This window comes from Sturnira hondurensis, unplaced genomic scaffold, assembly GCF_014824575.4.
Source record: "Sturnira hondurensis isolate 20B ecotype Veracruz unplaced genomic scaffold, ASM1482457v3 Scaffold0022464, whole genome shotgun sequence".
Classification (NCBI taxonomy): Eukaryota; Metazoa; Chordata; class Mammalia; order Chiroptera; family Phyllostomidae; genus Sturnira; species Sturnira hondurensis.
In genome coordinates, this window is record NW_028095095.1 from 554,772 (window position 1) to 570,197 (window position 15,426).

The following is a 15,426-nucleotide window of genomic DNA, read 5'->3' on the forward strand; positions in this document are numbered from 1 at the left end:
GCTACAAAGAGTCAGGAATTGTATCAAGGAAATGGGATGGTGTGCAGAGTGAGTCTGAAACCTGATTTATTGAATTAGTCAAAAAAAAACAAAAAACACAGTGCTATTTAGAGGGGACTCTCACAGATATTCCCTGTGGGGTCCTCAATGTAGATACACAGTTGCAGTCCCATGATGGATGTTTATTTGCCTTTTGGTGGTGCATTTTTTTTTTTTAAAGATTTTATTTATCTATTTATCTTTAGAGGGGAAGGAGAGAGGGAGAGAAACATCAATGTATGGTTGCCTTTCGTGCGTCCCCTGCTGGGATTTGGCCTGCAGGGAACCGGCCTGCAACCCAGGCATGTGCCCCGACCGGGAACTGAACCGCGATCCTCTGGTTCGCAGGCCCGCGCTCAATCCACTGAGCTACACCAGCCAGGGCTGGTGGTGCATTTTGAAAAATAGAATATACTTAGCAAAGACGAAACATGACGATAAACATGAGTGGTGAGAGGGTGACTAGCTGGAGGGATTCTCTAAACTTCATTGGTTGATCTGCAGTTTTTTTCAAAATTTTTGAAAAAAATTTTAAAAAATGCAGTTTTTTTAGTCACCAATTTGAATTCTGGAATCTAAGTGGCTTTTTCATTAAAAAAAAGAATAGATAAAAGAAATTTTGTGATCTACTCTATTGGCTACCATGAATCCAGGCCAAAAATAATAAGATTATTTTCAACTATATAAGAAAAGAAGTCATTCTATAATATTTTGAAATACCTAGTAATGTCTCATGTTTTAAGGTGAACTAATCTTAAGAAATCTGAAAAATATCAAATACTTAATTCTACTTTTATTGTTACATTACTACAAGAAACAAATGTTTGTATATGAGTTACAGTTTAAAAAGTATATTCTTTTGTGTCATTTCATGGAACTCTCCGTTAGCATAGTGATATGTTTGGTGATATTGTCTTTTAGACGCAATGAATCGTCCTACCTCTGTGTACTCATTCCACTTTGGGGAGCCCTGTATCTCTCTGGAAGAGCATTTACATGGCTGGTATCTGGCACATAAGAATGGGTGGTATGTGTTCATGTTACACTCCATCTGGACTCGAAGATCTCATCCAGCAAGAGGTAGTTATTTTCTGTAGCCATCTTTCCATTCCCAAGCGCCGCCTGTAAATATAAGCCACCTGTATGTACAGTTAAGAATGCTTACTATGAGTTCATTACTATTTTGCCAGAGGTAAACTGAGGTTGTAAGATGTTAAGTGATGCATCCAAACATATTAACATCAAGGAGACCGGAATGCAAGTTGAGGCTTCCTATTCTGAATCTCAAGTCGATGTGTTCATCCTCCACATTTCCCTGTTCTTTGTATATTTGAATTATAGGCCCGTCACGTGAGGAACATTGTAATAGAGAATACAAAAATATTCCTAAATAGGACTAAACATTGGTTGTCTATTTGTTTAGGTAACAAAATTTCATAGTATGTATAAAGCGTATGTTTAGTACTGTTTTTAGTTTTAATCGTTTTATTGTTGTTCAAGTACAGTTGTCTGCATTTACCCCACCACCACCACTCCCACCCCAGCCACTCCGACCTCCCTCCCTTGATTCCACCCCCACTTGGTTTGTCCGTAAGTCCTTTATAGTTGTTTCTGAAAACCCTTTCCCACTTACCTCCCATTATCCCCTCCCACCTCCCTTCTGGTTACTGTCAGATTTCAATGTCTCTGGTTATATTTTGTTCACTTGTTGTCTTGTTGATTAGGTTCCACTTAAAGGTGAGATCATAGGGTATTTCTCTTTCACCACCTGGCTTATTTCACTTAACATGGTGCTCTCCAGATCCACCCATGCTGTCACAAAGGGTAGGAGCTCCTTCTTTTTTTTTCTGCTGTGTAGAATTCCACTGTGTAAATGTATGGTAGTTTTTTGATCTATTCATTTACACATGGGCACCTAGGTTGCTTCCAGCACTTGGCTATTATAAATTGTGCTGCTATGCACATTGTATTATTTTTTAAAATATACACTTTGTTAGACTGTTTCCTAAGTATAGATCCCAGGCCTTAGCTTCTGATTATTTGTAATCCACCCAACTGTTCACCAACTCTCCACTTTAGGATGTAATTGAATGATGTAATCATCCAGCAAGATTCCTCTCAGGGCTGTGCAGTTAAAAGTTCCTCAGTGTGAACTTTTGAGCCAGTAAGTCAGAGCCCTTTGAATGTGTATTTCTCATAATGAACCACAGTGATGATGGAACAAGATGATGAGTCACGTTTGCTAAGACAGTAGAGGTACATGAATGTCAAGTTCTTAAATGTCAAATTCTTGAACATCTTGTGGATGTTCAAATGAGCAGAGCTGGCAGCATCATCTTTGGGCTTTACTGACATGGAAAGGGAGTATTACTTATCTATTACATTATCTATTACTTATAGCGATTCATCTAACTCCCAACGAGTACAGTCAGCCTGGAGCAAAGGGGCAAAGCTACAAAATACTTGTCTTTCTGTTCTTTGTGACCAATCCACGCCAGCATTAAGAGATCTGTTTCATCATTTCCTGGAAATATGTTAAATTTCTTTATACAAGCAAGACAGGATGAAGCAAGAGCATTTTTGATGGTAAGGGGTGGGCTAGCTTCAGAACATTGCGTAATCTCAGGAGCACCTTATGGCATGAAATTGGGGGACGCCAGCTGTACAAGGGGGTTGGAGGATTCGATGCCCCATAGTCCCGCTTTCAAGATGGGAAACTGGGACTCATCACCAGTGGGTGACTGGCTCATGAGAGGTGGCAACTGAACCGAAATTAGGACATGGTTTTTCTGAATCTGGCTCGGAGGCTGGCTCTGTAAACACAGGTGTGTTAGGACAAATGATTGTTTCCCTGGGACTGCAGACGTCGCGCCATTAGGACGGGCATGAATATATATGTCTCATTTCCGTTTCACTGCCATGGCTCCATTTCTCATTTCAAAATGTAAAACCAACAACTTTCTCATCTCTTGGTAGTTGTGCACATGTCAGCAACACAGAATTCTGTGGTTTGGGGTGTCTCATTTCCTATTTATTTCTGATTACATTGTTTTCTCAAGCTGCGTTTTCTCCTCCCATCTGGAATTCATTCTCTGGGTATCTCCCTCTCTAAGGAAGCTTAAAAAACCAAACGCTGTTTATTTTTGTAACTTTCCCTGCACATTTACTCTATAATTTTTCTGTTCAGAAATCTTTCATTGTCCCCAGTCCCCTTCGGTGGGAAATGGGAAATGATCCACTTTGTGTCCACAGCTCAACACACTACTTGCTTTTGGGTCCTTTTTCTTCCCACTTCCCAAGGGGCACCTGCGCATGAATCAAGTACACTTTTGGCAACGTCTAATTAGTCTTATTTCTGTGTCTTTGCTTGCTTATGATTTTTCTTTCTTCCTTTCTATGGGAGCAGGGAGAGCTCCTTTTAGCTATGAATAGTTCCTGGCCTTGCTGGGCTTTCGTCATGTCCCTCGGCTGTGGAAAGAACCACGGAGAAGAAGGAAGGTCTCCCGGGTTGGTCCTCAGCTGCCTGGCTGATGTTTTTCTTTCCAGGGTTCTGGCCGCTATTTGCTTGCCTCTAGCTGTCTTTTTTGGTGCTTCTCTCTCTTCCTGACCTGAATTTTCTGGACTTGACTCTCTTCTGTTCTTGCCTGTGTAAGGCCAGACTTAATTTTCAGTCCCTGTCTGCTTATTTAAAAAACCTCCCCCTGGAGCCCTGGCTGGTGTGGCTCAGTTGGTTGGAGCATTGTCCTGTAGACTGGAAGGTTGCCGGTTTGATTCCTGGTCAGAGTGCTTGCCTAGGTTGCAGGTTCTACTCCTGGTAGGGGAGGCAACTAATTGATGTTTCTCTCCTGCATGGATGTTTCTTTCCCTCTCTCCCTCTCTCTAAAATCAATGAGCATGTCATCAGATGAGGAATTTTTTTCTAATTTTTTAAAGATTTTATTTATTTATTTTTAGACAGAGGAGAAGGGAGATAGACAGAGAGGAAGAGAAATGCCCATGTGTGGTTGCCTCTCACACTCCCCTACTGGGGACCTGGCCCACAACCCAGGCATGTGCCCTGACTGGGAATTGAACCAGCGACCCTTTCATTCACAGGCCCATGCTCAATCCACTGAGCTATACCAGCCAGGGCAGATGAGGAATTTTTTAAAAAACCATAACAACAACAACAAACCCTCCTACTGAAATAGCATTCTTCATTGCCCCTCACTGAAGGGAATGAAGGCAAAATGATCCATCCACTCGCCGTTTCCAAACCCTCATTCCATCGAAAATGAGTGCATGTCTACATGTGTGTATTTGAAAAGAGTTATTTTGTTTCTGTTTTATTTTGCTGTGGTTTTTGTCTTTTCTATAGAAGTCTTGGGAAAAAAAGATACTACTTTGTTTAGAATTTGAATATTATCAAAGAAATATATAGCAAGGTGAGAAATGTTCTTTGGAGTGGCCTACACTCCTGTAAATCAGTGTAACATCTTTCATCCTTAGATTCGCTAAGTTCCCAGGACATTTCCTTTCTGGTGGAGTATAGAATGCTCGTGCCAGGGGCCTGGCTGTGGGAGGAAGGGCCAGCCGTGCTATAAAAAGTGTTTCTTCCTGAAAGAGGGAAAGTGGCATGTGCTTAAAGCCAGAGACACCAGAAGGAAGGTAAAAATGTGACAAGAAAAAACAGTGAAACGAAGGTCCATCCGAAGGTGGAGGTGGACAGACATTGGGGCACAGATACTTTCCTTTCCTGGTTCGCCTGTGATGCTTAGAGGTAGCAAGTTAACTGAACCTCAGGGAATGGAGTTATGCCTGCTGAAGGAATTGTATTCAACAGCAAAGGATCTTGGTGAAAAAAATAAACAGTTTTGCAATTTAATAAGCAAATATAAAGACAAACACCGATAGTTTTGTCTTATAGCAGGCCAAGGAAAATCTTAAGTGCCTTAGGCTGGGGGCGGGGGGTGGGACCTTGGCTTTCTACTTCCTGGTGAAGCCAAGTTCATCATTTCAACGAATGAGTAATAGAAACTATGACTGGTAATTTTAGTTAAAAAGCATTAAATCAATTGAGTGTAAAGATATAATCTTGGCATGCGCTCTTATATGAGTTAAACATCTTGTCCTAATAAATGATGAAAGCAAATTAGTCCAAGACCATACTTTATAGTCTTTACTCACTAAATGACTTCACGCCTCTGTCGCCTCCCGCGTTAGAAGTCTCTGCCATTTTTGCCTTCCTTCCCTCTATTGCCTTTCACATCCCGTTGAAAACCAATTTCAGTTACCATCCAGAATATATTTTGCATCTTTCTCCTATGATAAGACCATTGCCACTGGCTTAGGCACCTCCATTGCCCGTCTAACTTACGCCTGTTATAATGGTCTCCTGGTTCCTAGGACGCACCTCTAACGCCTGCTTCCTGTGGCCGCTACCAAAGTGCTCTTCCTCCTAAAATACAGATGGGACAGCATCACATCACTATCCTTTTTTTTTTAGATTTTATTTATTTATCTTTAGAGGGGAAGGAGAGAGGGAGAGAAACATCAATGTATGGTTGCCTTTTGTGTGTCCCTTGCTGGGAGTTGGCCTGCAAGGAACCAGCCTGCAACCCAGGCATGTGCCCTGACTGGGAATCGAACCGCGATTGTCTGGTTCGCAGGTCCGCGCTCAATCCACTGAGCTAGGCCAGCCAGGGCTATCACTATCCTAATAAGGGAACAATTTCAGTGGTTTCCCAAGGCCTACAGCATGGAACCCACGTGTCTAGCATGGTCTTTGCTACCTGTGAAGTATTGGACAAAAGATACCCAGCTTCAAACATAACAGACATCCCGTGCACATTCGTCAAAAGAATAAATGAAAACATATAACGTAGGGATGGATGAATAAGTAAACCGTGCATATCCAGATGATAGAATATTGAATGGCACTGAAGAAAAAATGATCTGCCCAGCCATGAAAAGACCTGGAGAAACTTGAAATGCATGTTATAAGTGAAAGACACCAACGCGAAAGGGCTGCGTAGTATATGGTTCCAACTATATGTTATTCTGGAAAAGGCAAAACCATGGAGAGGGTACAAAGATGATTGGTTGCCAGAGATGGGGCCGGGGGAGGTAAAGAGGTGTATCATGGGGGGTTTGGGGGGTAGTGAAAATACTCTACCATACTATGATCATTGCTCTACAGCATTTTACACTTGTCCAAACCCACAGCCTGGGAAACACCAAGAGTGAAACCTGAGGTAAATACGGACTCTGGGTAATGACGAGATTCATCATTGATAAGAAGGAAAACATTCTGGTGAGTGGTGTTGAGAAGGGAGCCTGTGGGAAACCTCTGTACCTCCCTTGCCGTTTCACTGTAAACCTACAACTGCTTTCGGAAAAGTCTTAAAAGCAAGAGCAAAAAGAAAAATAACACATTCTCTTAAACTTTCACTTCTTTCATAATAAATGTGGTAAACTATCACATTTTCTCCTGTCGAGTGCTTCCAGTCTTCGCATGGTACTAAAATCCAACTCTGTATATTCTCTTAGAAGCCCTTGGAGCCCAGCATGCCCCTCCCTGCCCGCCCCTCCCCCCGCCCCTCCCCCGTCTTTCTAACCTCTTCCTGTTTTGTTGACTCCGTATTTCGGTGTTTCTCCTGGCCCACCCTCGCAGGCCTTGCAGAATGCCCATCTGCTCTTGTTCCCGAGCTTTCTCACTCGTTTCTCATCCTGGAACTACCACTTCACAGAAGAGAGTGCTTTCTTTGGCTTGTCTCCTCTTGTCCATGAAGTTTTGGGAACCAATTTTCTTGCCACTGAGTCTTTCTGGAACCCCTGATTTAAAAGGCACTTATCCACCCACCAACCCCCTGATGGGGACTCTCATCTTCCTTCTTTCTTTTCCCCTCCCCCCATCACCATCTGACGCACTGTGTATTTTTCAAATTTATTTTGTATTGTATTTTATATGTGATCGTCAGTCATTTGTATCCATACATTTATACTGCAAAAGAATAAGATCCTATTATAAATACTGTTTTATATGCCACTTCTTTCACATATTATAAATATTTGTCAATTAATTAAAGATTCTACAGCTTCCCTTTAGGGACTCCACAGTGTCCGACTTTGTACCAGTTGGGAGTCTGATCGGACCTGTAGTGACTGGAGTCAGGAACATGGGGGGTGTTTATCGATAGAGCACGTTGGTCAATTATTTAAAGGTAAAGAGTAGATTAAGTAGTACAGGAAATAGACTTGGTTGTCAATAACTATGTTGCATCGACCCTTAGATTTTTGTCATTAAATTAACTGATAAATTTTTGTCTCAAACAATAAGAAATTACTCTGGCTGGGTGGCTGATTGGTTGGAGCATCGTCTCATACACCAAAAAGGTTGCGGGTTCGATCCCCAGTCAGGGAGCGTAAGCAGGCAACTGACCAATGCTTCTCACGCCAGTGTTTCTCTTTCTCTGTCTCTTCCCCTCTTTCTCTCTCTTTAAAAATCAATAAACGTATCTTCAGGTAAGGATGAAAAAAATTTTAACATTTACCTGTGGACACACAAACCTCAATCCAAAAGAGCCTCAGCCATGGGCAGCTTGTCGATAAGAGCCTGAGCCCAAGTTCATTCAGTCTTACTGCAGTTGATGCTAACACTCTCCAGGTTATCAGTTTATTAAAAGAGCTGATAGCTCTGACTTCTTGTTAGACTGCAGAATTTGAGTTAAACAAAAGAAAGACCGCTGCCATCATTGTTTTAGTAATTAAAACTTCTGGCTGGTTCTTGGGCAAATAGTTCATTCTATTTTTCAATGTCATTCTTTGCATAAGGTAAGAGGAATTAATTTTTCAAAAAATTTTCTAGACCACACAAAGTGCAAAAATTAAATTTTAGAAAAATTTTGATTTTATTTCTGTGAAGTTTGATCTACTTAGAGGAGACAAAAAGTTCCTTTTTTTAAGCCTCACAAATCTGTTTTTTTTCCTTCTAGTATACAATAGTTTAGTAGATAATTTGAAATGGATTCATCTGTTATACCATCTGTCAGAAATATGCTGCAGCTGTTAAATGTCCAGCAAAATTTGAACTACAAGTGTCAAAGTAATTTGCCCTCGGTACATGCAGACCAGACAATTTCCTGTTTGATTTATAACCATGGTCCTGCAATGTGACTGGTTTTCTAGCTATATTTTAAATATTTTCTGAGCATACCTATTGGACCCAACAAGAGAAAAATGAAAGAAATATGGTCTCGTTTTTGAAGTCATAATATTGAATTGATTCATTGTCATACGCTACTGTACTGATTGTATTCAATGTTTTTCAAAGTATATGAAGAATACCTACTGTGTGCTGTACACTCCACACATTGACAAGGGGAAGAAGTCCCTTCCTTCTGAAGAAGATCAGCATACAGCAGGGAGATCGACGTATAAACAAGTACTTATCACAGTGGATTCCCAATGAAACAGGATGAAAGTGTGCTCTTAGAAATCCTAAAGTCTCGGGTTCTTTTGAAAACAAATAAACAGATCAATAAATAAAACTGATGTAAAGTGCTAATCCAGAAAAGCCAATAGATTTCACTTAGAAAGTTCTTTGCCGGAGCCAACGTATTTTGAAAGTTCCAGGGGTAGGTAATGACGATTTAGACAAAGCCTCTATGTCTTTCCAGGGTTCTCAATGACAGGTCGTTTTAAGTTACTGAAGATCAGAGAGATGGCATTGCCACCATGTGACCCAGTGAGGAAGATTTTTTGCATCGTGTCCCAGGAATGAAACCAACTCTCTCTGTACAAGCAGTTTTTAAAAATGGAAAAAAGCGAAAGTACCCTTTAGATAAAGCGGATACATCTCAATAGCCAAATTTAAGAAGTGGTCTGCCAGGCTTGCTTTTAAATGGATGTATTACTCCTCAGAGTCAGTAATTCATTGATTCAACAAACTTTGTGAGATTCTTGCTGCAGGCCAAGTTCCTAAGCCCCAGGAATAGAGTCTCAGAAAGATGGGCTTGTGCCCTGTTCCCATGGTCCATAGTCTAGTCCCCCCACCCTGCAAAAAAAAAAAACAAAAAAAAAAACACCTTTAAATAAATAAATAAAAGAGTTGCCTCTCTTTGTGATTTTTTTCCTAAGAGAAAAAAAGATTTCTAGAGGTGAAATCAGAAAACATAATCGCTGCACAGAAAAGTAAGAATTAGGCCAGGATTGTGAATTACAGAGAAGATTGAAAACGTATATTCTCCATTGAAGTTGATTTGGTCCTTATATTCAGTTGTAGGCTTCCCACAAATGACAGTACACTATGGTTATTTCCTTTTAACCAAGTCCTAGTTCATTGCAGGACATGAATGAGAATTAATAAGTTTAAATTGGCCACTATTATTTTTTGTTCTACAGCAGAGATACCTATTTCAAAAGGAAGATGAAAGGGAAAGAAAATCCTTCAAATGTACTTTGTAAGCTGTGCCTGGGTGGTTCAGTTGGTTGGAGTGTCATCCCACACCCCAAAAATGTTGCGGGTTCGATTCCAGGTCAAGGCACACACCTAGGTTGTGGGTTTGATCTGGGTATGTCCAGGGGGCAGCCAACCAATGTGTCTCCTGCACATGGATCTCTCTCTCTCTCTCATCAATAAACATACCCTCAGGTAAGAATTAAAAATAATAATAAAAATATGACATAAAATAAAGTCATCGTTAGATCCAGCAATTCCACTTCTTGGGTATACATCAAAGAAAATGAAATCACTATCTCAAAAGGGGAAAAAGAGTAATACATTTTTTTAAAAAGCAAACAATCAAGATTTTGGATTGCGTTTGGTGCTGTGAGCAAAATAAAACCAGGCAATTGAATAGGGTGTAATGCCCGGAGGGCAGGAACTCGCCAACAGTTGAGTTGCTTGATGTAGACCAACAGGATGTTGGGGGTGGGGGGATGGGATAGGGAGGGCGGCAAGGGCCTGGAGCCCAGGAGTGTGCTTGGTGTGTCTGCAAAAGAGAGGAAGGAGCGTGAATCTTGGGCTTGGGGCCCAGAAGAGAAACCTGAAGTAGAATGGAGCCCATGTGAGCTCAGGGCGGGTGCAGCGCAGGCTTTTGTGGAGTTGGGGTTTCACACTAAAAGGGGGGTCTCGGGACCTGGAGCCCTATTTTTGAAAGTTGCCCCATCTGGCAACTGCGAAGACAGTTTTAAGGAGATACGGGCTGAAGCAGAAAGTAAGTGCCCCATAACTATTTGTTTACATGAATCAGTGGAATGAATCTGTTGTCCTTTGCGGAACATCTGTGTATTGGACAGAGGCACAGCCATCAAGTGGCTGACTCTGTGCTTTGCTCTGAGAACATCTGTGTAAGACTGGAGGAGCCCCTTCTTTTTAGCTGCAAGAGGCAAGCCTCTGTTTTCAAGGTGTGCACTTCAAAGACAGCCTGTCTCTAGACTCGACTCTGATTAGGTTTGTGTATGTCACTCTGGGTTTATTCCAGGGCTCTACGCAGCTCCTCGAGGGGTCAGGTATATTGCTCACCCCATGGAAGTGAAGATATATAAAGTAGATGAGTTAGTCAGGGATGTTTTTGCCTTAAGGAGAAGCCATTTTCCTAATATACTCCTATAACATTGATTTTTCTGTGCAGATTTTATCTATTTATATTTAGAGAGAAGGGAAGGGAGGAAAAAAGAGAGGGAGAGAAACATCAATGTGTGGTTGCCACTCATGCGCCCCCTACTGGGGACCTGGCCCACAACCCAGGCATGTGCCCAGACTGGGAATCAAACCAGCAACCCTTTGATTAATGGTTCTGCACTCAATCCGCTGAGCCACATCAGCCAGGGCAACACTGATTTTTTAAAACAATGTGTTTTCTATTGCTATGATTTATAAATCATAGAACAATGATTCCAAGCTGGAATGGGACTTTTGAAGTCACTGAAAACCTGTAGGTAAGCCAGAATTAAAATAAGTCATCCATATTCGTGTTGATAGAAATCCAACCTAGATCTTCTGAGTAGGAGAGGCGTGCTCTCTCCCACTCTGTGCTCACGTTGGGGGGACCGTAACCTAAGGCAACCTCTGAAAGTCACAATTATCCTGAGAAAACATGTATGAGACAGTGTTAAGGTAAAAACAATAGATCCCAATGACGTAAACAATTTATAAAAAGTCCTGGAAGAGATTGTCATATTTTCATTCCCTATATTTTCCATATACTATTGAAGAATTCATGTACTACTTGAATATTCCATACTATAAATTAGTAAAGAACATGTGGCTTTCAGACATAATACTACACACTTTCCCTCTAAGAATGTTGTCAGGGTATGAGATTTCCACAGATGACATGTGGAATGAGCTCCGCTGGGTTTGGTTTTGATAGAATGCCAGAGTTAGCGAACTCTGGAGGTGAAACATTACTTGCCTGCTCGAGTAATGTGCATTAAGAAAAGACAAAGCACCATGGTTCTTAGTGTATCAAAACAAAGTAATTTTATAACCCGCTGCCCAGGTTTATGGGGAACAAACATAGTGGGCCTGGTGCAACTCAATAGAAACAGATTGTGGCCCTGGCTGGTATGGCTCGGCGGATTGAGAGTGGGCCTGCAAACCACACGATCGCGGTTCGATTCCCAGTCAGGGCACATGCCTGGGTTGCAGGCCAGTTCCCGGTTCCCGCCAGGGGACGCATGAGAGGCAACCATACATTGATATTTCTCTCCCTCTCTCTCTCTCTCCTTCCCTTCCCCTCTAAGATAAATAAATAAAATCTTAAAAAAATTTTTTCAAAAGAAAAAAAGAAATATTGTGAAGTTATTGTTAGTACTGTGTTTTCCTTTCTCCTTCCTCCCTCCCTCCCTCCCTCCCTCCCTCCCTCCATCCATCTTCCTTCTCTCCCATATCTCCTTCCTTCCTTCTTTCTTGGAAAGGAAATGAAAAAAAAAAAGGAAATAAAATCTTGGGAATAAAGTTTCTGAAGTATAGACATACCAGACGCTATACAAGTCTTCTCCTGGTTGGAGTGTAGACAGTGATGCTATTTATTAGGTATGAAGACTGTAATAGGCTTTATTAATCTCAGTGATTACTCCAGAAGCTCCCGAGTCGGGTGTTCAGTCTCCTTTTCAGTGAAATCCTGAAATTGTCATTAGGCTAGATAAGAATAACATTTTCTTTGTCCAAAGGGGTTTCCCCACTGTCATTGAAGCAATGTAACCAAAAGCATGGTCTGTTTAGGAAGTCAGATAAATAGTATGGGGGGGGGGAGGTAGCATAGTTAGCAGAATTTGGACACCGTATCTATTAGTTAGATACATGGGAATCTGTGTACTCAGACTGGTGAATACAATAGTTACCAATAGTCAGACATGGCTGGGCACCTACAGCCTAAGGCAATTCAGGAACAAGAGGCTAAAAGCAGGCACTCCAAACCTGCAACGACCATCAGAGAAAGAACAACTCTGGGAAGGCCTGAGATGTTACTGGGAGCCCCAGAAGGAAAGTAGCCCAACCACTCAGCTGTAATTCAAGACAGTTTTGGCCATAAGGAACATTGATTGAAACCACAGAGTTCAGAGGGAGGTCTCGCCTCTTAAATTTGGCCTGACTGTGGAGGAAAATTGCCATAAAACCTGAGGCGATGTAGCTTCAGCTTCCAAAGGTAGGAGTTGCATGCCCAGGACATAAGGAGACCATTAAGTGAGGCATTGCTCTGAGAATGTGTCTTTCGTGATAGCTTTTCCCCTGAAGTACGGATGAGGCTGTTGCTCGAACTTTTGTCCTGATAGCACTGCTTGGTTCAGGCATTCCTTTGCCGTGCTTAATTCTTGTCTTTGTCTTAGGCTCATGTTTCTAAATGTGTGATATAAAGCATATTTTCAGCGTTATAATTTTTAAAGATACTCTGTTGTGAAAATCGGCATTATTTTACTTAGAGATACATTCGGACGCCATCTCTAAGGGCAATTATGTGTGTTCTGATGTTTGACCTTGCAAATTCCTGCCACGTCGTTTGTTCATAGCGACCCCACCTCTTGGAGGTAAAGGGCAACCGCCATTACTGAATTAGCGCAGAATCCTTGCAGCCAGTCTGCCTTCCTGAGTGACTGCAATTGTGTGAAAATAAAACCCAAGGCCCATCTGCTCCTTTAGCTTTCATCCAAGAATCCCTGGAAGAAAAATCCACTAGAGACCAAATATTTGCCATAGCCGCATAGCTGTAGTTTTGGAAGACATCCCGGGATGGGGAAATACAATGCTAAATTATTTCAAACGTTTGCGTTCTCTCTCTCTCTTTCTCCCCTTTATAAAAACCGCATCTTTCTGCAGGGATTTGCCTGACTTCCTAGTATTTCATGTCTGCAGCCTATAGAGACACGTGTTCCCACACAAGAAGCACGCTGACTCTTTGGAACATGGAATGTGTGATAATTATTATTGCAGATAGAAATAAAAATGGAGAGCGCATCATACGCATCAGTAAGGCAATATGTCTCTGCATGGACTGTTACTACAGCCTCTCTGAGAAATTTTATACCTGTTAGGGCCTCTGTGATTTTGCTTAAGCTCTTTCCTCTTTCTAGAGCATTCTTAATCCTCTCTTTACCTATCTGTAGCCCTTCATCTCTTTAGCCTCTATTATTATTTATATGGTACTTGATCCCACATGGGATCCTTAATCATTCTTTTTCCTGGATACCTGGAATTTTTTTTTTTTATACTGGACCAGAGTTTAGGAAACCTTTTTAAAAGAAAAAGTCAGATAGTAAATATTTTGGTTTTAGAGGCCATGAGGTCTCTTTTGTGACACTTCGCTGCGAGGAAGCAACCATAGCTAATACGTGAACGAGTGAGTGTGGCTGCCCTCTAATAAAACTTTATTTAAAAAGCAAAGCCGTGGGCCGGATTTGACCTACAGGAGATGGTGGACACAGGTGGCTGGCCATGCTTGATTTTTAGAGCTTGAGGGAAACTTCCGATGATTTTCTCATGTTGCATGTGGGTCAGGTGGAGGAAGGGGGTTGGTTCACTGCCATAGTCAAGGTTACACTTGTGACGGAGCAGGACAAATAAGCAACTCGCCTAAACAACTGCCCGGCATTTCAATTTCTTTGTTCCATTTAGTATTTGGTGATATTCTCACTGAATTACACACTGTTTGGCATTATCTCTTGTTTTTCCATGTTTAATTACTTTATGTGGGGCCATATATTATTACCTGTTGTGGGGAAGTGAGCTCTTTATAGGGATGTTTAATTTCCCAAAGTGTTTAGAACAGTATGAGGCATAGAATAAAAATCTCAATAAATGTTTGTAATTAGAACTCTTCCAAGAAAACATACCAATATGTAATATTTTCATAATTACATTCTTATAAATTACATCTAAATTTAGGAGAGTATGAGATTTCCAGTGCTTAAATTCTGATCATAATTTTATAACCACCTTTTACAAAAAAACTCAAATAATCTCTTACGTGCTCTTGTATTTTCTGATTTCTATTCTAATTTTGTTATTCTTGAGTACATGATTTTTTTAAATTAATGACAAATTTAAAATGTGGTATAAAGATGATGAATTTCCCACAGAAGTCAATTTCTTGGAAATGTAATATGGATAAACTACCTCCAGTTTTTAGAAGTGCTCTGTGTACATTCTAAACTTAAATTAGCTAATGGACCTGTTAATCGGTTATTATCTATTTCATTTTGGTTACCTTCAGTGTTACGATACGTACGCATTGAATGTTCACTTTTTGGAACATGCCTCGTTCATTGTTATGACCTTCTGGAGCAGGTGTGGACTAAGGAAGTTTTCTCCCACCACTGCGCTGTGGATTTCTGAGGGGGCTCCCCTCCTCATTCCCTTCCTATTCCTTCTCAGATGTCACCTCATCAAAGAGGCTTTTCTTGACCAGGCAGCAAAAAACACAACTCTCTGCACCTCCGCGCACCCCCCAAGCTCCCTGACTCTCTTTCACAGTAATGGCTCTGTAGTGTTTCTCATCACCTCATAATAAAAATTTGCTTTTCACTTTTGAGTCTCTTTCTTTCCACTAAGATGTTCACTGCCATGAGGACAGGACTGTTGTCATTTCACCCATCGCTGAGTTTCCTGTGCTTTGCATGGCTGGGGCACTTCGTGGGCATTTGAATGAACGGAAGGGGAATGAATGAACCTGAGTGCATTCTGAGTATAATGGGAACTTCAGGGGTAACAAAGACTCCAGTGGAAGGCGGATCTATGACAGAAGATTATAAAAAGTTAACCTCAACAGAGTCAGAAGACAGGAAATCACGGCTTTATTTATTTGGACTTACTGGTAGCCACACTGAGCAGTACACTTTTTAAAACAATGAATGCGAACTCCTTGACTGTATACACCTGCTTGGTGCTCCGATACTTTTCAAAGAGAT

The 15,426-nt window shown here is 41.3% G+C and overlaps 1 protein-coding gene across 1 annotated transcript in view; it reads left to right on the plus strand.

The window, feature by feature from the left end:
- The first annotated feature begins 470 nt into the window (after window positions 1–470).
- CNTNAP2 (contactin associated protein 2) overlaps window positions 471–15,426 on the plus strand; it is a 1,160,842-nt gene continuing 1,145,886 nt past the window's right edge. The window contains exon 1 of the mRNA XM_037035585.1: window positions 471–489. Within this exon, the coding sequence (XP_036891480.1) occupies window positions 471–489 (19 nt within the window). The remainder of the gene's footprint in view (window positions 490–15,426) is intronic.